General features: G+C 43.1%; 1 protein-coding gene across 4 annotated transcripts in view; it reads right to left on the bottom strand.

Annotated features, from left to right (window-relative positions):
- MYLK (myosin light chain kinase) overlaps nucleotides 1-23,634 on the bottom strand; it is a 274,020-nt gene that overhangs the window by 36,146 nt on the left and 214,240 nt on the right. For all 4 annotated transcript variants that reach the window (XM_084807373.1, XM_084807386.1, XM_084807368.1 and 1 more), the window contains 3 exons: nucleotides 22,433-22,560; nucleotides 17,393-17,546; nucleotides 8,324-8,626 (listed from right to left, as the gene is read on the bottom strand). In XM_084807373.1, coding sequence (XP_084663499.1) covers nucleotides 8,324-8,626; nucleotides 17,393-17,546; nucleotides 22,433-22,560 — 585 coding nt within the window. The remainder of the gene's footprint in view (nucleotides 1-8,323; nucleotides 8,627-17,392; nucleotides 17,547-22,432; nucleotides 22,561-23,634) is intronic.

Consider the following 23,634-nt stretch of genomic DNA (forward strand, 5'->3'; position numbering starts at 1 on the left):
ATCTTAAGACTGAGGCAAGCTCAGTGGGTATATGGGAGAAGGCAGTTTTTCAGGTAGCCTGGTGAAGCCATATAAGGCTTTATAGGTCAAAACCAGCACTTTGAATTCTGATTGTAAACAGACTGGTAGCCTGTCGTAACAAGGGAGTCATGTGCTCCCTGTAACCAGCTTGAGTCAACAGTCTGGCTGCAGCATTCCAGACCAGCTGAAATTTCTGAACAGTTTTTGAAGGCAGCCCCACGCAGAGTCGTCCAAATGGAAAGTTAAGGCATGTGAGAGCCAGTGTGGTGCAGTGGCTAGAGTGTTGGACTGGGAGCCGGGAGGTCCGGGTTCTAGGCCCCACTCAGCCATGGGAGCTCACTGGGTGACTTTGGGTCAGTCACAGGCTCTCAGCCCAACCTACCTCACAGGGTTGTTGTTATGAGGATAAAATGGAGAGGAGGATAAGGTAAGCTGTCTTGGGTTCCTTGAAAGAGGAAAAAAGGCAGGACATAAATGCAATAAACAAATAAAATGTGACGGTGGCCAGATCAGACATCTCCAGGAATGCGTGGAGTTGGCACACTAGCCTCAGCGGCACAAGTGCTCTCCTGGCCACCACCAAAACCTGGGCATCCAGGTTCAGGGCCGAGTTCAGGAGTACACCCAAACTGAAATCCTGAGTCTCCAGGGGGAATGTAACTCCATGAAGCACAGGCTGAATCCCTGTTCCCCGATCTGCCTTTCGACTAACCAGGAACACCTCTGTCTTGTCTGGATAAAGCTTCAGTTTGTTTGCCCTCATCTAGTCTATTACCAACACCCAAAAAAGCTCTGCTGGGTGAGCATCTGCACCCTGTGCAGATGCAATGGTGTCAGAGAAGTACAATTCCTTTGCCATCCTTATTGCCACAGAGTAGGTTTTAAAATGAGCTACAGCCCGTGTTATAGAATCATAGAATAGTAGGGTTGGAAGGGGCCTACAAGACCATCGAGTCCAACCCCCTGCTCAATGCAGGAATCCAAGTCAGAGCATCCCTGACAAATGGCTGTCCAGCCTCATCTTGAAGGCCTCCAGTGTGGGAGAGCCCACCACCTCCCTTGGTAATTGGTTCCATTGTCGTATTGCTCTTACAGTCAGGAAGTTTTTCCTGATGTTCAGCCAGAATCTGGCTTCCTGTAACTTGAGCCCATTATTCCGTGTCCTGCACTCTGGGATGATCAAGGAGAGATCCTGGCCTTCTTCTCTGTGACAACCTTTCAAGTACTTGAAGAGTGCTATCATATCTCCCCTCAGTCTTCTCTTATCAAGGCTAAACATGCCCAGTTCTTTCAGTCTCTCTTCATAGGGCTTTGTTTCCAGTCCCCTGATCATCTTTGTTGCCCTCCAATGAACCCTCTCCAGTTTGTCTGCATCCTTCTTAAAGTGTGGTGCCCAGAACTGGACACAGTACTCCAGATGAGGCCTAACCAGTGCTGAGTAGAGGGGAACTAGTACTTCCTGGGATTTGGAAGCGATGCTTCTATGAATGCAGCCCAAAAGAGCAATTGCCTTTTTTGCAGCCACATCACATTGTTGGCTCATATTCAGCTTGTGATCGACAACAATTCCAAGATCCTTCTCGCTTGTAGTGTGGTTGAGCCACGTATCCCCCATCTTGTAACTGTGCATTTGGTTTCTTTTTCCTAGGTGCAGAACTTGGCATTTGTCCCTATTAAATGTCATTCTGTTGTTTTCTGCCCAGCATTCCAGTCTATCCAGATCACTTTGAATTTTGTTTCTGTCTTCCAAAGTATTAGCTATCCCTCCCAATTTTGTGTCATCTGCAAATTTGATCAGCATTCCCTGCACCTCCTCCTCCAAGTCATTAATAAAAATGTTGAAGAGCACTGGGCCCAGGACTGAGCCCTGCAGTACCCTGCTCGTTACCTCTCCCCAGTTTGAGAAGGTCCCATTGATAAGCACTCTTTGAGTCCGATTCTGTAGCCAACTGTGGATCCACCGGATCGTTGTTTCATCTAGCCCACTTTGAGCTAGTTTGCTCATCAGGAGATCATGGGGCACTTTGTCGAAAGCTTTGCTGAGGTTGAGGTATATGATGTCTACAGCATTCCCACGGTCTACAAGGGAGGTGACTTGATCAAAAAATGAGATCAGATTTGTCTGGCAGGACTTGTTTTTGACAAATCCATGTTGGCTTCGAGTAATCACGGCATTGTTGTCAAGGTGCTTCCAGATGGATTGCTTTATGATCTGCTCCAGAATTTTCCCAGGGATTGATGTCAGACTGACTGGTCTGTAGTTCCCAGGTTCCTCCTTTTTACCCTTTTTGAAGATAGGGACAACGTTAGCCCTCCTCCAGTCATCTGGCACTTCCCCCGTCCTCCATGATTTCTCAAAGAGAATAGACAGCGGTTCTGAGAGGTCTGCCAGTTCCTTTATGACTCTAGGATGCAGTTCATCTGGCCCTGGAGATTTGAACTCATTCAAAGTAATGAGGTGTTCCTTGACAATATGCCTGTTGATCTCAAGCTGCAATCCTGCCCCTTCAGCCTGTACTTCGGTTTTGCCAGGGGGGGCATAGACCCTCTTTTGGGAGAAGACTGAGCCAAAGTAAGAATTGAGCACCTCTGCCTTTTCTTTGTCATCTGTTATCATTTTGCCATCCTTATTTAATAGCTGAACCACCATTTCTTTCCTCTGCCTTTTACTATGCACGTAGCTGAAGAAAGCCTTTTTGTTGCTTTTAGCATCCCTCGCTAACCTCAGCTCATTCTCAGCTTTAGCCTTCCTGACGCCATCCCTGCAATTCCGTGCTATCTGCCTGTACTCTTCCTTTGTTACTTGGCCTTCTTTCCACTTCCTATATGTGTCCTTTTTTGTTTTCAGGTCATCCCTAAGCTTTTTTTGAAGCCACATTGGCTTCTTCTGTTGTCTTCCACCTTTTCTTCTTGTTGGAATTGCTTGTGATTGTGCCTTGAGAATTTCCTTTTTTAAAAGCTCCCACCCATCTTGGACTCCTTTTCTCGCTAGCATCGCTTGCCATGGGACCTTACTGATCATTGTTCTGAGTTTATGAAAATCAGCTTTCCTAAAATCCAGGGTACGCGTTTGACTACACTTGGCTTTTGCTTCCCTTAGAACCAAGAACTCAAGTACAACATGGTCGCTTTCCCCCAGAGTTCCTGTAACTGCTACTTTATCCACTAAGTCATCTCTGTTGGTTAGGATCAAGTCAAGGATAGCCGATCCTCTAGTTCCTTCCTCTACTTTCTGTAGGAGGAAGTTATCCACCACACAAGTCATGAATTTCCTGGAGGGGCCATGCTTTGCAGAATTTGTCTCTCAACAAATATCGGGGAAATTGAAGTCCCCCATTACTACTACATCATGCTTCCTTAAAACATTGGCTATTTGCTTTTCAAAAGTTTCATCCTTGTCTTCTCCTTGATTGGGTGGCCGGTAGTAGACTCCGACCACCAGGTTCCTTTTATTCTTTGCTCCATTTATTTCAACCCAGATGCTCTCGATGGGGCTACCAAGCTCCTCCTCCTGTATTTCTGTTAATCAGACTTGTTCCAAGTTTTCTGCCAATGTCACTCTGGTCAACGCCCCACTCATTTCATCTGCTGCAGCACCCTGAAGAACAAGGCTTATTGGGCTCCACTCCATGGAAGAGGATGCTCAGGAGCAATTGTGTCAACTGCCCAGACCATTTCTCCACTTCATAGGTCAACCAGGGCTTTGACAGAATCACCTGCTGAGATGACAGGAAAATCCCCAAGAGCCATCAGAAAACTATCTGGGTCCATCAGTCTCCTGTGGCGAACCATTGGCCTCCCACCCCTGAAGAAGCTCCATGTCAAGCAAATCTAAACCCCACCAGGCAGTGACCTGTCCATGACAATGGAACTATAGAAAGTTCCTCCAATCCTAGATTACCATCATCATCCCACCCTACACAGAAGATCAGATCGAAAGTATGCCTTGCCGAATAAGTGGGGCCAGATACAATTTGGACAGATTCATGGTTGCCATGCAGGCCATGAAATCCTGAGCCGCTCTCTGTCCTGAGTACTTTATGAGAATTGTGTTGTTAACCTATAGGGCCTTTTCATATCCCTCCAACCCAGCATCCATAGCATCATGCTTACTTCTCCACATAATGGAGGTGTGTGGGGGAGGGATGTAGCAGGAGATAGACTTATTCAAGAGGTAGCTCTTTGAAATTCCCTCCATTTTTTAGCCACTAGCCATAATCTGTGCTCAGGATGGCAAGTGTATTAAATCTCCAGAAAAATAAGAGAGGGGTGGAATAGGAAGCTTTGTTAGCTAGGACATTGTTGAGGGAAGGAGTACCACCATAGGTGTCAATCTTGTTCAGCCGTTAAGTCGTGTCCAACTGTTCATGACCCCATGGACCATAGCAGACCAGGCCTTCCTATCCTCCGCTCTCTCCCAGAGTGTGCTCAAGTTCATAGCTGTCAATCTACTACTTTGTTATTGTAAAATGCTGCATGCGTATTGCAGCTCCAGTGCTGTGGAGCATGAGTGTACAGCTTTCACAGAAATGAATAAAACAACTTCCAGAGTATTAGCCTGTCTCTTTGCTGTGTTTTATGGCCCCTTAACGGCAATCAGATTTATTGTAGTATAAGCTTTCGTGGACTATGATGAAGTGGACTCAGGCCTCCCAAAAGCTTATGCCATAACAAGGCTTTTAAGGAGACAGTGCCAAAAAGGCACTTTGCTGTTTTTGAACAAAATAAAACATGTTCACCCAAAACATTCATGAAAGGCAGGAACACGGCTGCAGGAGAGAGGATGAAATGTTAACTTTGCTAGTATTCCCTCCCCTCCCCTTTTAAGGCTACATGTGCTTCTGTATTAAGAGTGGTGTGCAGCAGAGTGCTTGGCTTATTTTTTCCCTCTCTTTTTAAAATACCTTAGGTTGCAATCCTAAGCACACTAAACTAGAGAATAAGTTCAGAGAATTTTAAGAAAATCATAAAGTGGCCCAGATATGAGGAAGAGCAATTGTTTCACCCCTCACAATTTACAGCACAGATAATATTCAATATGTGCCTTTGACACATGAACAATACTCAGTATCCTTGCAACAGAAGCACAAGCTCAAGGGAAGACATCTGGACAGCATGCCACAAACAGATAAGAAACTTGTAAGAAGTGCACTAAAAAAGAGGTGTCCAGAGCAGCAGAGCTTCTACCACAGTCTTTAAGGCACCGGCCCACATTTTGGACCCACATTTTGCCCCTAGTCTACTCAGAAAGTACTTTGGTCAAATTCTGCTGAGGAACTGCGGCAGGGAAAGGAGTTGCAAATGACAAGCACTGGAAATCTAGGGGGTGTCACGCCTTCATCTTCACTGCTTATTTGCATTTCATGTACACACAATTGATTTAATGTACATTTAGAGCTTTCCTTCACGAGGCTTTTATGGTGCGCTCATGATTGCTCGCTCATGGTAGTTTGCAAGTCCTTTACACAATGTTGTCACCCTCCAGGGCCTGTCCCATGCTTTGCGACCATTATCACGACGGGGGCGGGGAAGGGGGTCTAACGAGGAAAGTCTGGTATATCCTGAATGGCGCCATGAAACCCTCCATGTATTTGCATAATTCTGCTATACCACAGCAATATCTCGTGGTTGTACAATGAAACACAGATAGGCAGTGAAAGAAACCTCCCGGAAAAAAGCACATGTAAAGGAGCCAATTGTAATTCATCAAAGAATCTGGAGCAGAAGCCTCAATAAAGGCGTGGGATAAAAGCCTCATGCAGAAATGCCCTTAGCGATTTCAGTAAGATTAAGCCCTTGTCCATGCCTAGCATTGTATCACATCTTATCTTGTGCCTGGCTTCTACATAACCATATTCTAATGCCCAGACTTGAATCTTCTCACTTCCCATGCTACACCTCCATAACCAGCTGCAGCCAGTGCTCTAAGATCAGATTCATGCATATTTTTCACAGCTTGGCCGCTTCTTTCTGTTCAGGAAATTGGTTGATGTAGCATAAGTGGATAGGCTATGCTTCAGGAAATCCCTGCTTCATATCTGGCCTCAGCCATGTACTCCCTTAAATACCCACTGGAAATCTACAGTCACTCAGCCACAGTGCCCCATTAGGGCAAGCAGGCGATAATAATGCTGACCAACCTAACAAGGTAGTTGTAAGGATGAAAAAAAAAAAAAAGATTTCTGAGGAAAGCTTTGAACTCTTTAAAGCAATGTAAAAGATTCTAAGCATTATTAGCATACAACCACCTCAGTATCTATAGTAGTCGTATGCTGCCTAAAGGTCTAATCTTGACATTAAGAAGTGACTGATCATATGTGGTCTCCCATCCAAGAAACTGATCGAGTCTACACCTTCTTAGCTTCACAATGCTGCACCATCAGGTGCTCTCAGTTCAGAATACTCTTCTCATATAAAATAACTGCTGCTGATAAACTGATGGGGCTCTAATTCTCCTTAAAAGTAGGTCTATCGCTTGGAAGTACTTCTGGATCTGGTGCTGCTCCTGGCAGGGGGAGCCAGGAGCACCTTTTACCAGCTGTGCCAATGTCTGGAGGAGGTAAACCTGGCCACCATCATCCATTCTATCGTAACATCCAGGGTGGACTATTCTAACATGGGACTGCCTTTCAAAAGTGCTCAGAAACTTCAACTGGTCCAATATACAGTATAGTAGCCAGGCTTTTATCTTGGACTCTCTTCACTAAGGATATTATTCCAATTTTATGGGTTATCAATTTGTTTCTGGATCCAATGGAAAGGGTTGATTCTAACCTTTAAAGCCCTAAAAAATAGAAGGCCAGGATATCTGAAGGATTCATTCCACATGCACTTAGCCAATAGCTGAAGCCCCACTCCATGTTCCTCCACTTTCAGATGCAAGGTGGGTGTCCATGAGAAACGCAGCCTTTTCAGTTGTGGTGCCACAACCGTGGAATGCCATCCCAAGAGAAGCCCGGCTGGCTCATTAACCGTTGTTCTTTTGGCAACTACTGAAAGCCTGGTTATTCAGGAGGGCTGCTGTAGGATAGAAGTTCTGGTTATAGCTGTATCCAATGTTGTCTAACAAGTCCCATTCATTTTGCTGGGTCTACTCCAAGTAGGACTAACTTTGGATACAACCCAATATTTTGTGGTGTAAATTATGCTGCTGCACTGTTGTTTTATGTGTTGTTTTATATATATTCCGTAAACTACTTTGGGGTTGCCTTATTCAGGATATCACATTTTGCAAATGAAAAGAGGACAAACAAATAAACCTAGGGTGCCTTCAAAAACAGCAGTTTTCCCTGAAATCCCCTACTAATATGCACACGAGGAAACGGCAGTCCGCACCTCATCCTGCGATCTGTTAACAGACACTGCATCCCTCAAGGATCACTGCAATGTACAAAGCCTCAGCTGCCCCCTCCCCCACTCACACACGCCATTATACCCACAATATACCCCTTTTCCTCAAGCACCCAAATGCTCCACATACCGTTTTAAGTTACCCTTATAACAGACAAGGCCTGTAAAGTAACTCAGAATATTACTGCCATGCTACACATACGGAGTGGCGAACGAAAGCTGGGTGGGAGTGGCTTGCCTAAGGCCACCACCTAGGAACAGAAGACGCTGCCTTATATCGAGTCAGACCATTGGTCCATCAAGCCCAGCATTGTCTTCTCTGACTAGAGGCAGCTCTCCCCAGACTCCAGCAGAGGCCTTCTCATCCCCTACTATCTAATCCTCTTAACTGGAGATGTCAGGGGTTAAACCTGAGAGCTCCAATATGCGAAACATGTGCTCTGCCACTCTGCTACAGTCCCTCCCCTGAATTACATAGTGAACTTATGGCTAAGCTAATTTTTGAACCAGGGATTTTCTAGTTAAAACAGCTCATGGTCTTAACTGCTACACTTCACCAGCTTTTCTGTACTACACCACTGCACCAATAGTAGAATGCTGGTGCAACTGGAATTAATTAGAATTAATAAATCTGAGGCAAAAATATTTTTTCCTGTCGTAAGTCCTTCCAAGGCACTGAAGCTCATTAAAATTATTTCTTTCTCTTACACACACACACACACGTGTGTGCACACAAACAGATGATTCTTGGCATCCCAATATTTCATTAAAAAGCCTGGACCTTCCAACCACCTGAACCATGAAGTGATGCAACAACATAAAGACTCTATTTTCATGTGCGTATATCCAACCTGGCATATTAAGCAATACCTGCATTTAAAACCTGACAACTGGAGGCCAAATGGCAAACATACTTAAAGATAATCATCGTCTCCATGTGGCAAAGACTTACCTTCTTGCTTGTCTCCTACTTTTACTAACTCAGATTCATGACTTGGCTCACTTATCCCATACACATTAGCAGCTCGCACCCGGAATTTGTACTCCCTGTCAGCCAGCAGGTCCTGGATGTTGTAAGACGTGCTACGGCAAGTAGTGAGATCTGTCCATTTTTTGTCCACCGTGTTCCAGATTTCCACCGTGTAGGACTGCACTGCGCTTCCTCCATCATATGAGGAGCCGTACCATGAGAGAGTGAGGGAAGAGCTCCTTATGTCTGATGCACAAGGCGTTCCTGCTGGAGGATCAGGTTTATCTGCAGATCAGGAAAAGCACACAGAAATCAGTTATATGCCCAGATATGTCTGCATATCTGTGGGAAAAGCCCTATATTTTACTAAAGCTTAGTAAATCTACCATTAGTAAAGCTACAATCCTAAATATATTTACTAAGTAACAGCACAGTCACACATAAACTTTTGCGACCATGCTGGGTCAGTGCTGGGTTTTTTGTTTGTTTTAATTGGACTTTTATCTGTGCTCTGAGTTGAAATAGTTGTATGAAAGCTCACTGTGGTGCAACCACCACTTTGCTTACAGATGTAAGCTGGTTTGTTTTTTCAGCAAGCAGCTGCTACTCTAAAGCTCAAGTCAATTCAAGGCATGGCAGGTGGCAGCATATAGGCTAAACTAATTAAATGAGGGATGATCAATAATTGGTGGCAGATGCTGTGGACTATGTGAATGAGAAGAGGTCTATTAATGGCTACTAGTGATTGCAACGTCCCAGTTCAGAAGCAGGATGCCACTAAATACCAGCTGTTGAGAGCAATGAAGGACTATAGCCTTCTTATCCTGCTTGTGGGTTTCCCAGAAGCATCTGATTGGCCACTGCAGGATGCTCGACTTGATGGAACATGGTCTGATCCAGCAGGGGTCTTCTTATGTTCACATTAATTAACCCCTGACTACCTGTGACTTCAGTGGAACTTGCTTCCAAGTAGGAAGCAGGACTTGCAGGACTACAGTTTAATTGTGAATCTGTTAAGTGATGTCAAAACTAACAAATTAGGTTCCTGTTAAGTAAGGAAGACAAAGACTGGACAAGGATAACCAGAAGTGGTATTTGCTTATTCAATTTTGTAATAAAAAACCGTTTAAACATCTTCCCCCAAAAACTAATTTGGACATGTTATAAACTTAGAGTCAATGATGTTTAGGTAGATATTATTTGTATTTAATAATAATAATTGTGAATCTATTTTGGATATAACCTGATACTTTAAAAATCTTATGGATAATTTCCCATTTCTTCTGAATCTCGTGGCACATTTCCCTAGTTGTTTTAGTTTTCAATGCGCAGAGTCATTTAAAGTCTATTTTCAGCACCTGAACAGGCAACACCCAGGGCCTGCTCCAACTTGGCAAGATGCCCTCTGGGGGCCCCACACCACCCTGCTGATCCTCTAGTAAACTTACCAGGGGGCAGCAGGCAGGGGTCCCTTTCTCCTTTTGTGATATTTTTATTAGGATGGTGCACATGCTCTGAAACGCTGGCCAAAGCTGCAGCCACTCACCATCTTCTTTTCTCCAGAATGCCTCTGGATTTCAACATAGCAGAGCCCAGAGGAATTCTGGTGAAAAGATGGCAGGTGGCTCCAGGCTTAGCCAGCACGTTGCTTCACAGCAGACTCACTACCTTACTGAAATATATATTTCAAAATAGGGGATACTGGTGATTGGTGTCAACAACAATTGTGGGTCCTCTAGACCCTGTTGTCCCAAGCATTTGCCCAGTCATGCCAGGTGCCTTAAAGCACTGATCTTACTGACGATGGGCAAAAAGGTAGACATCTGGGTCTGCGAAACTGGGCATCTCCTGAAAATCTAAAAAATGGCTATGGAGGGCATCATGTTTTGGAGTTTAAACTACTGAGTTTGAATTTCAGAATAACCTTAAGCATAGGCACAAATTATTACAGCTGGAAACGGTTAATCTGGTACTAAAAGGGTTAGCAAAGAGTAAAGATGGCTAATTTGATCTGGAATGGTTGAAGGACCTGAGTGAGGGTTTTGGGGAGACCTACAAGAAGAGCCCCTAAAAGACCCCAGACTCATAACCAGTTTTATATTCCAGACTCCTGGGCGAGAAGACCTTGAAGTTTGATTGTATGCTAATTGATATTATTTCACTAACTGAGACTCTAACTAAGATTTTGCAGGACTGACTTTGAAGAAAGGGGAAAAAAATTCAGCTGTCTTTACAAGCAGCTTCACAGAGCTTGTTCAAGGCCACGACATGCTGGCTGAGTGCCTAAGTGAAATGAACAGCAGAACTGAGCATGCTCATATGCCTACTAAGAAGAGGAAAAGTACTGTATTGACATCTCATGGTGTGCACCTGCTGCTAAGAGAATGTCCTTACTCAATGCTAGTTGGGTGGGGAAGTGTAGCCCTGAGCACGAGAGACAACTGGGAGGAGGTGTTCAGGGGGATATGACCAAAAATGGCCAAAGATGACCGGGAGTTCAAAGAAAATATACCAGGGATATTTTCTCTCTTTCCCTGTAATTATAGAGAAAGTTTCTAATGCTCATATAACCACCATGCTGCTTTCTTTATGTTCTGTGTTTTTCCGAAATAAAGCCTTAAATAGATTTCAATTTACAATTTTGTCTGTTGGGATGTTTGTCTGTTGGGATTAGCTTGGTTACCCACCGGGATGATTCGGACCCATTTGGTACAGGTTCTGAGGTTAAACAGGACTGAATTTACAGAAACACTGCAAGTAAATAAATGGATTATGGTTGGGAGTACTGAAACTAATTTATATTGTGGTTGAGTACTGTCAGGCCTCAAGCAACCAGTGGGTCTCCCCCTTTTGATGGAGGAAGGGTGATTTTTTTCTTCTTCCTTGGTATAAACTGATTAGATTTGTAATAGTTCTTCCTTGGTATAAAATGATTAGATTTGCATTTTTAAGACCTTGAATCAACTGTTTAATTTAAAAGTATATTTAAGAAGCCCGTTATTGTCCTATTCTAACGTACCAAAGTGTTACCACTTTTTAAGAGAAAACACAAAATGTCAGCAGCATGGATACATTTCCAGACACAGAAGATAAAATTCAGAGTACCTTTCTCTTTTCTCTGTATTCAGTTTTGGCAGCACTAGTGAAATACCTATCACCACGGCACAGATAGGGCTGAAAGAGCATGTGTGCATCCCAGATTGCAGTTTTGTATACTGCCAGGAACTTTGGGGGTGGAGGACCACAATGCATTTCTATGCACTCTGCAAGACTGTGTGTGTGCACGCGCGCGCGCACGCGCACACACACACACACAGATGGTGTCCCTGTCAGAAGGAGCCAGACCATTCAGATCAAGGGTACAGGGAGGTTTTTTTGCTCACTGCAAAAGGGTCTCTAACTGCTGTATTTTTGTTTTTCTCATAAGAAAGAAAGGCACTCATTTATACTGGGAAAAGGAAGGACACTGTTGGGATGGGACTACCTAAACCAGACTTTTTCCTCTGATGAACTCAGTGAGGACAAGGCTTGCTCCGTCTGTGAAATGTCTGGTCAGTGGACATGCTGGACTCAAAATCAGCCACAGATTATGGAGTCAAACAGTCTCATGTATTGCATTTTCTCAGTGAAAAAATAGATACATTTTTACAAAACCAATAAGCAGCAGCAAAGCTAAACCTAACTCCCCACATTGCAGGCCAGAAAGCACCTGCTTGCATCTGTTCTCTCTCTCTTCCCTGTCCGCCATCTCCAGGGAAAATCTCCTTTATAGGGTGTAGGCTCCACCCTTCTCCAGCTGCTGCTTCCAGGGAAGAAACAGAGCTATGCCTACTTCCTAAATCAAAGAATGAGATTCAGCAGAACAAAGCCTGTCTCCTGCCCTAGATATTCTATTACAGCCCTCCCCAACCTGGTGCCATCCTGGTGGTTTGGACTTCAACTCCTATCAGCCCTACTCAGCATGGCCAATAGCCAGGAATGCTGGAAGTTGCAGTCCAAAACAGCTGGAGGGCACCAAGTTGGGGAAGTCTTTTATATTAAGTCTACATCCATTTCCTTCAGGAATGTTTAAGTTGACTCTAGCAGTTTCTAGAGGACACCATGGCCTAAAGGGCTAAGTAAACTTTCATATTGTATTTCACACTTAAGTGTCCATATCATGCCAATCCCATACTTCATTTTTATATTGCGTTCCACCTTCCCAAATAAACATCCGCATGCATCCCCAATGTACCATAATTAATTTCCTGTGTGGTCTCCAAGCCACAACCACAGTATGAAGCAAAAAGGATCAACAATGGAAAGCACATCCAGCAATTTTAAAGTACTCATGCTCAGTTAGCCGATTCAAACATTTAGAAAAGGGGCTGTACCACCTTTAACATGGAGAACTGTATGCTTGGAGGTACCTCCTTACTGAAATCTCTCTGCACATCTCAGAGAGTGGACTAGGCTTTGGAGCTCCCTCTTTGATGCACTGGCTGTACATGTGCAAGCGGAGCTTTGGCTATGAGGGCCCTGTCCATATAACTGAACCTGTGTGCATTCTGGAAGTGGTAGTCCCAGATGTGCTGCGCCACACTGCCTTCCTGCATGCTTAAACTGGCTCAAATAAATGGAAGCACTGCTTATAGGGGGAGGGGGTGTCACAGGAATGGAGGAGGGGCAGAAATACAATTAATTTAGTAATCTTGGATATCTGTAATGTGGCTAGTGGAGTTTACCTTGCATGTGCCCTCTTTCTACACAAGCTAGCAGAAAGTTTGCTGTATTAGCTATTGTTCATTCAGCTTATGACTTCAAAGTAGCGACTGCCATGATCAAAGCAGACACTGCCAGGACGGAAGAGTTGTTTCAGAAAGGAAGCATCCTCCTCCTCAAGGTAGTTCTCTCTAGATACCTTGGCTACTTTTTAATGGGAGTTATCATATTACCCTTCCACACTATTATTAGCTATTGCAATTATTCCCCTGCCAGATGAAGAGCAGACATAAAGCAACAATTAATTCCTTTCCATGGGCTAGGCTGTTTAGCCAGAGAAGGTATTTAATATACTGCTAAAGCCTGTTGGATGATGTCCATGCCGACATTGCTGGCAAAGGCTATACTTGAGATTCATCTGTGGGAGAAAAATGAAACCATAAAAGGCCATAACTGAACTCTACATTACCGCTCTCAGGGCTTAGGGGTCATTGTAAACTGCTTTGCTTTCACTGGAAAACACACACACTGTGCAGCTTCTATTTCCAAAGGAGGAAAGGGCTTTAAATTAAACACATTATTCCATATGGATGCTAATGAATTCTATCTTGAGTATAAACATGGACTTAGAGAAGGGGAAATGGGCAAGTCTTGTTTTATAAATAAGCAGTAAACAGAACTTTCCGCTCATAAAACAACATCTTCCCTCAATATTCTGAATACAGTGAACTTTCGTTCCACATTTAATTCTCTACAAGAGCTTCTGTGTGTCATTTCAATGCACCTTTTTGACTCTTCCCATCCTTTCTTTCTTTAAAAAAAAATTTTTGGGTAGACTTTGCTTTTACCACCACCACCAGAAATTGCCCATACTGTTATCAGTTCAACTATGAAGGCTAGAGACGTGATCATTTTACACAGAGGTTGAGATTTTCAGGATCGCATATGGTTACAGCCTTCTGGGTTCTGAGCAAGTGTTTGGTGTGAGTGTATGCGCCTTTGTGAGGGTGGAGCTGTGGGGGAGGGTAAGGTAAAAGATACTATCAACCAGAATATGTTTTGGCGCGCACACGTGCGTGTGTGTGTTAAGGAGTTTTGAGCCTCTGAAACCACCAGTGACACATTAAAAACAGGAGACTATTAGATAAGAATTAAAGGTGTAGTGTTCAGCAACATTTGCTGACCATTTTGCACTTCTGGCTTCAGTATCATTCTATAGGCCAAATGTACTTGGCAGACATTATGAGTTTATGTCAATGCTATGCAATCATAAATATTGCTCAAATGGAAGATAGCTTTATAAAAAGAAGTCAAATGGAAAACATAAAATTGTTAGATTTCTGCCCAGGGACAAAGATCAAGCTATTAGTACTATTTCAACCCAAAGGTCAGGATGCGGTGAAGGTACTTCCACCTAACAGTGCAGGCACAGCAATGAGAGTTAAACTCAGGGCAAGTTAACCCATGTTTGTTGCCACAAGGAGAACAGTAATATCTAGTAATATCAATAATTTAATAACTGCTAGACAGTAATATCTAGCAGTTATTAAATTATTTGTCATAAAATATGGTAATTTACTCTTGTAAAATTTCATTACAGACACACTTAATCTTTTTGCTTAATTGTATAACTTGCTTTTGTAATACCTAGTGAGTTTTAGTGCTGAGCTGAAATTCCCTTCCCCCACCCCAAATTAAACTGCAAAGCTGGGCAGGGGAGCATTTCAGCAATTTGGGAGCAAGGGTTGTAAAAGGGTTAGGTGTGGGGCAAATTTACCAGCAGCAAAGGTCACACTCCTCGTTGCTAGTAGAGATGGACAAATCTGTCCATTTCAGTTTCTCTCAGTTTCTCATTTGTCCGACCATCCATTTCCACCTCAATTTGCAATCTTTCAAAGTCCACACAAAACTATGTTTCAGTTTGTGTATTGGTTCTGGAAGTGCGAACTGAGTAGATTTCCAGCTAGTATGTGCCATCATTTCCCCCCCACCAGGCTCCAGAATGAGAGCAGAAAGCACTTCCCTCATTCTGAATACTTCATATCATCATGAAGCCAAATGAGAATGAAGGCATTACTTCCCACCCTCACTCAGGAGGGTTTAAACAAACAAACAAACACACCCATCAGCAGCTGGGAGTGGGACTCCCAGGAGTGCAGTTGCTGTTGCCATTGTGACCATGAAACAAAAAGAGTGATGGGGAAAATTAAGCTTCTTTAGCATGCCCCTAAATTGTTGAAATGCCTTTTCTCAAATACAAAGTGCTTTATATACTTAGGGCACAATCCTACGCATGTTTAGACAAAAAAGAAGTTCTACAACTCCCAGTATCCCTCCAGTCAGCCATGCTGGTTGGGGCATGCTGAGAATTGTAGGACTGTTTTCCTGTCTTTTTTCTGGCATAGGATTGTGCCCTTAAGAAATTAATTTTCCCCTTCCTGGTGACTTTTCCATCCTTTTTTGTTATGTCATTTTACCAATTTATTTACACTCTCTGCTTTGTTTTCCTCCTTCTTTTTTAAGAATCCATCTTAACAATCCATTCATTCATTTTAACAATCCATTCATTGCCTCGAATGGATATTTAAACATGAATTTGAAGCATGTAGAGAATTCTAACATCTAAACATTTGACAGCTCGAAGTAGTCTTTCCTGTACTAAAAAATATATATCCTAGCAACAGTCTACCCTAAGAACAAATGTGTGCACCAGTTTTTGACACTTCTGAAGGGTTGTCCCACAATAAATTGAAGATAACTGTAAGTAGAGGGTTGCTGAGTTACTCCAAAGGATCAGGAGCAATCCCATCCACTTGGAGAGATTTCTGATGTGAGAGGAAACTGGTGGTAGGGGAAACAGCAAGTAGTGCACTTCCTGTCTCTATGCTTTTCGGCATTGTTCCTCCCAGGCATGGCATTCCCAGTAGATCTCCTTAATCTGGTAGTGGTGGGGCATGCAAACTTGGAAACCTCATCCACTTCTTGGTGCTCTGTGCAAAGTGGGAATGGTGGAGCTATTGGAGTGGTGGGCCTTTCCTAAGGCACTCTCAAGAAATAACTGACCACAACACCCTCTGGAGTTTGCCATGGGACATTGTGCAAGGTCCTGATGCAGGAACAATTTCATCAGACAAGTCAGAAAAGTGCAGAAATAAACAGAACGAGGCACTTGTGGTTCCTGTTTACCCTGCTCTTCATCACGGCCACAGATGCTAATGGTATTTATTATCCTGTGGTAGCCATTTACAGTTGCTTGCTACATGCAGAGCCAGATATCCTGTGTTAGGCCACTGCACAGCAGCAATATTAGATGGCTGGAAATGTCCCCTAGATAAACCCTCTTGAAGGAGGAATTCCCTAATACGAGTGATCTCATGTACAGATTTAGCAGTATTATAGCTTTTATATAAAACGTTATTCTTAATTCTGACCCTTTCCAGGTTTTCCATTGCCAAAACTGAGGCAAGAAACAGAGTCCTGGAGTACTCAAATGTCTTTAAAGTGTCAGAACTTGGTTATCAACTAGTCAAAGAGCAATATATTCACTTTGTCTATCCATATAGCTAAGCTGGTATTGACTATATTGGTGGTGGTGGGCTAAAATAACCTTCCCCCCACTCTCTTTTATGCAGAACACCCTTCCACCCAAGGCCCACTGAAACACATTACTTATTAGGTTCCAAAATGCAGCCTGAAGATCTCGCCAGAGCACACGTGTGATAGATTTAAATCGTGGAAAGTCGATTGGCATGTATATCCCTTTGTCATACTCATATTATATCATATCTTAAAAGGTTGTGTGACCTCCTCACTTGGTTGTCCTGAGTCTGACCTACAAAACTAGTGCAAGCCTGTCAGGAAAGGCTTACATGATGCTAAAGCTGGTGTTTCTGTCAGGCACACAAGACATTATTGCCTATAAATCAAAGGTTTGGTTCAGCTGTTTGCTGAAGATAGATTATTCTAACTGTTCTTGCACAAGCCATAGTTGTGAAAAAAACAATAAGCTTTGCTAAGGCTGTACACTTATCAATAGTGCAATAAGAAGCAACATAAAGCTTTTGTTTCAGCTAGTTAAAGAGTTCGGGGAGATTCTACACTCCAGCTTCAAGCTAATATGTAAATATGCTGGTCAGTAGAAGGCATAGTTTTGATTTCTTCATTGAGGATATGGCTTCTTCATTTGCTAATTAGTGTTCTCAAAATTATTTTGTTTGCTTTCTTGAAAGCTCATTTATGAAATTTTATTCTGTAACCTGAAACCTAAAAGCTTGTGTGCTCCAAACCAGGATATAAACTTATTCCAGCAACATGAAAGACAAAAATTAAATCATAATCCAGTGCACTTACCTACAACAGTGAGGTTAACCTGGGCCTGTCTGCTGCCCAGCTTGTTTTCTACTACTAAAGTATAGCATCCACAATGTTCCTGCTTTGTGGAGGAGATAGTTAGCTTACTGCTGTTCTCAGCATTCTCTATTTTGATGTTTTCATTCTCTTGGATCTGCCAAATTAAATGGGTAGATTAAGACAGTATCCTGAAAACTTAAAATTAAAGAAGAAAACTAGGACTTGCCAAACAAAACATATTAATAAGGGGAAAATTATATTTCCAATTTGTCCTACATCTTAAGATCATATCATATTAGCCCCCTTTCTAGTCACTTGGAAAAGCAGTCAAGAAACTCATATCACATGTTGGCTCCCAACCCATTAACTAGAAATCATTACAATTAGGAAACTGTGTACAATGATGAGTTGCTTGGGCCATCCCACTTGTTATGTTCAGCATTTAGGAACATGACATAGTATGCTCTTTTCAGAAATTAATCCTAGCCATCAAAAAGCAAGACTGACCATAAATACAAATAATGTATAAAATAATATCTAATATTTAGAAAACTGAAGGTCTGTTTCAAGTCAAGTACAGTCAAAATTAACACTAATTAATATCTAATGGTTTGCTCACTTAATGATCTTGACAACCTCATTTACAAGACTTAACATCGTAAACTCTTTCAAGTAAAGTAAACAGAGGTTTTGTTAATGTCACAAGAACAGTATCCACTACTGCAAAGTATTACTTTGTGGATTTTATTTCTCTACCCCTCCATCTCTATAATTAGGACTCTGGGGCATATGTATTTTCTCCCTTTCTCTGGGTAGCAGTGAAACTCCCAACTGAGAAATCTCATATCTCTTTGAACGCATAAACTCCCTTTACACTGGACACTGAACTCACACTGAGAAAGAATTCAATATCCGGGGTTGAGGGAAATCCTGCATTCCAAAAAAAGAAGAATAAAAGATCTTTAGGTCCCAGCATATGCTTCTGTGAGCAGTAAACAGTTGTGGGCGGATATGGGGAGAAGAAGCATACAAGCCCATGGCTTGTTTCCAATATAATTTGCAGAAAGATGAAAAGGGGAAAGTGGGGTATCCCAACAGCTCCTTTAGGCTTTGTTCACACATTACACTGAAATTGTGATTATCTCCCACCTCTCCAGAACTGAAAGAGGCCTTGAGGCCTCTCCTGTTAGAATCATCAGCCTTCCCAGGCCTTGAACTGTTGGCAATACCCAATGGGGTGCCCCTGCCAATTTGGTTCCACAAGCAGCCCCTCCCTCCAATTCCATTCCACAAGCAGGATCCATCATTTGCACAATGGAGATTTATTGCTTCCTACAGGAAGCCCTGGAATGAGCAGAAACATTCATTTCTGGATCAGGACAGGTTCCCTTAGGCGAGCCCCGCTGCCCTGCCTCATTCTAGAAACAAGCATTTCCACTCATTTCCTGGTTGCTCCGTTGCACAAGTGGTGGGTGCTGGTTGTGGAACAGAATCAGTAGGGGTGCAGCACACCACTGGATACTGCCCTTAACTCCACTGTTGCAGACAGGAGAGCATCCATGAAAAAAAAACACACACATATTCAAGGCTGACACACTTCATGCAGCAATCATGCTTGCTGGAGTACACCAGTGCTTTCCACAGCAAACATGTAATGCATGAATGAGAGAGACAAGTTCTTAAACACCCACAGACACCCAGAGACAACCAATCAGTGTATGATGGCCATGAGCAGCAGCCCTAATAATTATTGAGTAAACCATGGATGTACAAATGCTATACATCTAAATATTACTCTCACAGTAGGAAAAACAGCACAGAATAAAAATAAACAGATCTGCCTTTAAAAAACAGCCTATGCAAACCTTCCCCAACCTGGCGCCCTACAGATGTGTTGGCTTACAATTCCCACCATCCCCAGTCAGCACCCAATGCTTGGGTGCCATGTTGGGGAAGGCTGGTCTAAGGCTTTCAGCTGTTGTGTTAAAAAAATTTAAATCAAAGGAAATGCTGTAATTTCCCAAACTGGACAGAGTAAATATAACTGAATTGAAACAAAAACAAAAGAAAAGATCTACCCATTCTCAGAGGAATGAAATCCAGTTTTGCAGTGCAAATTATACTTTGACCCATCCCTCTGCACAGCCAAGATGAGAACCACAACACTAAATGTTAAGAATGCTTAGAACTGGATTTTCATGAAGTTTGGTCAAGACATCAGCAAGAGGGTAGATACTTAATTGTAACTGCAAAAAAGGCACAGTGTGTTCTACATGTGAACAGAGATAGTAATGCTATTGACATCCCTCCCCACATCCCACTTCCTGTTAGATAAGAGTTTATCCAGCTCATCCACAGAGTTTTATTAAAAAAGAGGGCTATTTAGTTTGGCATGTCCTGCCATACATCCTGAGACGATAAAATAATCATGGAGGTCTAAGTTACAAAGTCACTTTTGGCAAAAGACTGCAAAAGCTAGCCTCACGTAGCCGATCCTGTAGGACTAGTAATACAATCACAATATCTTGGGAGGGAAGGGAAGCTGCGTGCATTTTAATTCTCAATAGGCATGATTTTGTCTTTGTCATGTCCTTTCAATTCCTTTACTTGCACTCAGCAAACTTTTAACACACATCCCAGGCTATGAAATCCAGACTTAGTTTGGTGCAACAGAAGAAACCTAAACATCTGCCTCATGCATCATTCCCAGACTGTTATGAGGGAATGATGCTATCTACATAAAACCCTTTTTGTATGGTGAACTCCTCATCAGTGGACTTTTTTTCCTGGCTAATCGTGGTATGGTGAGGTGTTCTTGTGAATGAACCAACATGTGGCAAGATCACCAGATCCTGGAAAACCTTGAAAATGACATTGAGGCAGGGATTCAACATTGTTAGCTTGCCACTTGACATAGCAGATTGTTGGGGTCTCAAGGCTACAGGAAGCATTGCGGTTACATAAAGGATACTGGATCTGATCAGTTGTTATTGTTGATCAGCCACGGGTGGCCTAGGACTTAACAAGAGATGCCCAGGCAAACAGAAAGCATCTTGACCAATTGCTGCCTAGGAGTTGGCACCCTCCGCCTGCTTCCATACCTAGGTCTATTTATTTATTACAAATATTTATATTCCGCATTTCAAGTTTAAAGCTGAACCACTCAGGGTGGCAAAGGTAAATGAAAAAATTAAAAACACAAATTAAAAGAAATTAAAAAGCTACAAAGTGAGTAACAAATAAAGTATCAACAAACTGCACAAGCTAACCAAAAGAAGTGAGTCAGCAAAATTATTGACTAATATGCAGGCAAAGGCCTGCCTAGCTGAAAACGTTTTCAGAGGTGGCAAAATATCACCAGCAAAGGGGCCACATGGATTCCCAAAGAAGGAAGCTCCAAAAGGTGGGTACCACAAGAGAGGAAAACCCTTTCTAGCACTACTCGCATGTGCCCCATTCCTAGTTTCCAGACCTAGAATCCCAGCCCTGTTACTGTCCAAAAACATTTTTTTATTACTCCTGTTCCCATTTCCAGCTGTATTCTGTCTGGGTTTGATTTTTGCTCAAAGAAAAGCATAAGAGACTTTCCCATAGATCAGGCATGATGCAGTGGCACAAAAGAATAACCACTCTGCTCATGCACTTCCCACTCTGCTCAAATGGTTAAAGCACGCTGGGCTCTCAGGTTAACTATCTAGGCTGCTACAATTACAATACATTTTCTCTATTCAAAAAAAGTACTAAGGGATGAAGCAGCAAAGAAATTAAGGCATATTCATTGAAACTACTGGGACTGGTAAGAAAAAAAAAAGACCAGTGAAACTACAAAAATGAAATTGTGTTTTTAAATGTCTCCCCCACACACAAAAAGCGAGAGCAGCTAATGACAAATAAACCTCAAAGTGCAGCAAAAAAAACCCCACCCACCTTCTCTTTCTCTTTGATCCGAAAAGTGAAACAACAACAGCCTAAGCATATGTCCGGCTTTCTGGTCTGTACCCTGAGGCAAGGTGAACAGTATCACTAATCCAAGATCTGAAGGCTGAATTTGGCTGCCTCCACACCAGCCAGGGATAGGACAAAAAGTCATATCCGCCATGCATCTGTGGGAACTCTCTTGAGGGGTGAGGAGGGAAAGCTCACTAGAAAGTGTTTATTTGTATAAGATGATGTATTATTACCATCACTACTACAGTTATTATTATGATTACTGCTGCTATTACTATTATTATATAGCACTGTCCATGTAAATAGGACATTATACAGTTTCAGAAGTAAAAACACCAGTCTCTGCTCTGAAGAAGCTTACAATCTGATGTCCTGCCCTTTTGGTGATTGCAAGGGGAGAGATGGAGCCCAAGATTTGTTTTTTTCTTTATGTGTTCGATTATGAGGCAAAGGCTGTCTGACAAACACCTACACATGACACTAAACACTTCACTTGTAGTTTCATGGATGTTATTTAAATGGTAAATAGCAAACACAGAGGAGAGGGCATGATCAGAAATCAGGATTGTGGTGTGCTGGGAGGGAGCACTGAATGTTTTCCCCCACAACTGTGGGGATTTTCATCAGCAATACAGCTGTGGAGGGAGGAAGTTAACCCCCCCTTCTAACACACCACAGCCCCAATCCTCATTGGGGGTGGGAGAGCATTCATGAAAGTACAAATGACGCATTTAATGTGACATATAGCTTGGCTCTTTCTCTCAGGAAAACATAAAGTCATTCTTGAACCACACATATGCCATGGGCAGCTGCTTTACCACCACTATACCCCCAGCTGGGATTCAGCAACAGTATTCAACATGGCTAAACACATTACAGAGTTATTCTTACCAGGGATTTTCATCATATGAAAGGTTTCTGCCCTAGCTGACAAGCGTGTATGTGGGTTCATTTATATATCCGGCATTTGACTCCATGGGCAAAATATCATTGCCAGACTTCATTAACACTTTATACAGGCAAACATTCTTTTCAGATCTCACCCTCTATGACATAACTTACAATTAACAATAGCAACAAGGATTGCACTACCTGCTTCCGGAATTTCATCCAGGTACACGTTAAGGGCAGAGTTCCTGCTACTTTGCACAACAGCTCCACTGATTCGCCAGCCCGCACTTTTTGGTCTTCTGGGAACTGAACAATCTGAGGCGGGAGAGCTGATAAAAAAAGAGTGATTCCCTTAGAGGTCAGGGTTCTCAGAAGTGCGAGTTGTGGGCTCAGAGTAGGAATCCATTCCATCTCCCTTGCCAATCTCTGCTACCCCTTGTCATGCCCTCACTAGAGAAATCCTTTTCAAGGAAGAACTACATCCTCCAGGAAAAAAAGGGCACACTAGATCAGTTGCTGGCACCAGACCAGGAGGAGCCCGGGCCTTTGGGGGAGACCGCTGCAGGTCCTTCCCTGTCAGGGGGAGGGGACTCTGATGGTCTCCTTGGGAGAAAGTGGCTCCTCTAGTGGCCAGCAACTGAGCCTGGGTGGCACTCAGCAGCCTTTGTGGTTAAAAGCCTTCAGTCAGAGCTTGCTAGTTGCTGGAAACAATGTCTTACCAGTTCCTCTTGCCTTGTCACCTGACCCTGCCTTGTGATTGAACCTCTGTGCTACTGACCTTGGACTCCATCTTGATTCTGCCACTGGATTGTATATGTATCTGCCTGCCTGCCTGCCTGCCTGTGCAGGCAGGCAGGCCACTCCTTTGCCTGTTTGACCACTCCTGCTTTGCCTGACTCCATAAGCTGGAGGGATTGCTTGTGCTTTGATCCTGTGCCTGTTATATGGATCACTTCTGCCTTTGCCTAAACTCCCTTGAACTGAAACCTGTCTGCTGGAACATTGGCCTGGTTTACTACTTGGCCTTGTGGTCAGCCCTGTCACTGAAACTGCTACAGCCAATGCAGGACACCCCCCAGCTATGTTCATAAATGGTGCCCAAGACCTTAAATGTGCAGCTTTTATCCACATGGCTCTTCTCCCCCCGCCCCCAATTTTCCTCTGACGTGGGGCTGCTTCCAACACAACCCTCTGCACTTGTGGATAGACATTCCGAAGTTATCATGTGGACTGTGGATACACTAAATGGGGACAGGTTATCTATCCAGTGTTCCAAAGCTACATCTAGGATCCATTTTACAGATCCATTCGTGAAACATTTCAGCCTCTGCAGAATGGTTTGATTCAGGCTTGCACAGTGTGTGTACCAAGTAGGGATACTGATCAAGTTCTTTTGAGCCAGG

This window comes from Heloderma suspectum, chromosome 1 (assembly GCF_057233095.1).
Source record: "Heloderma suspectum isolate Gila_16-S chromosome 1, 16-S_ref, whole genome shotgun sequence".
Taxonomy (NCBI): Eukaryota; Metazoa; Chordata; class Lepidosauria; order Squamata; family Helodermatidae; genus Heloderma; species Heloderma suspectum.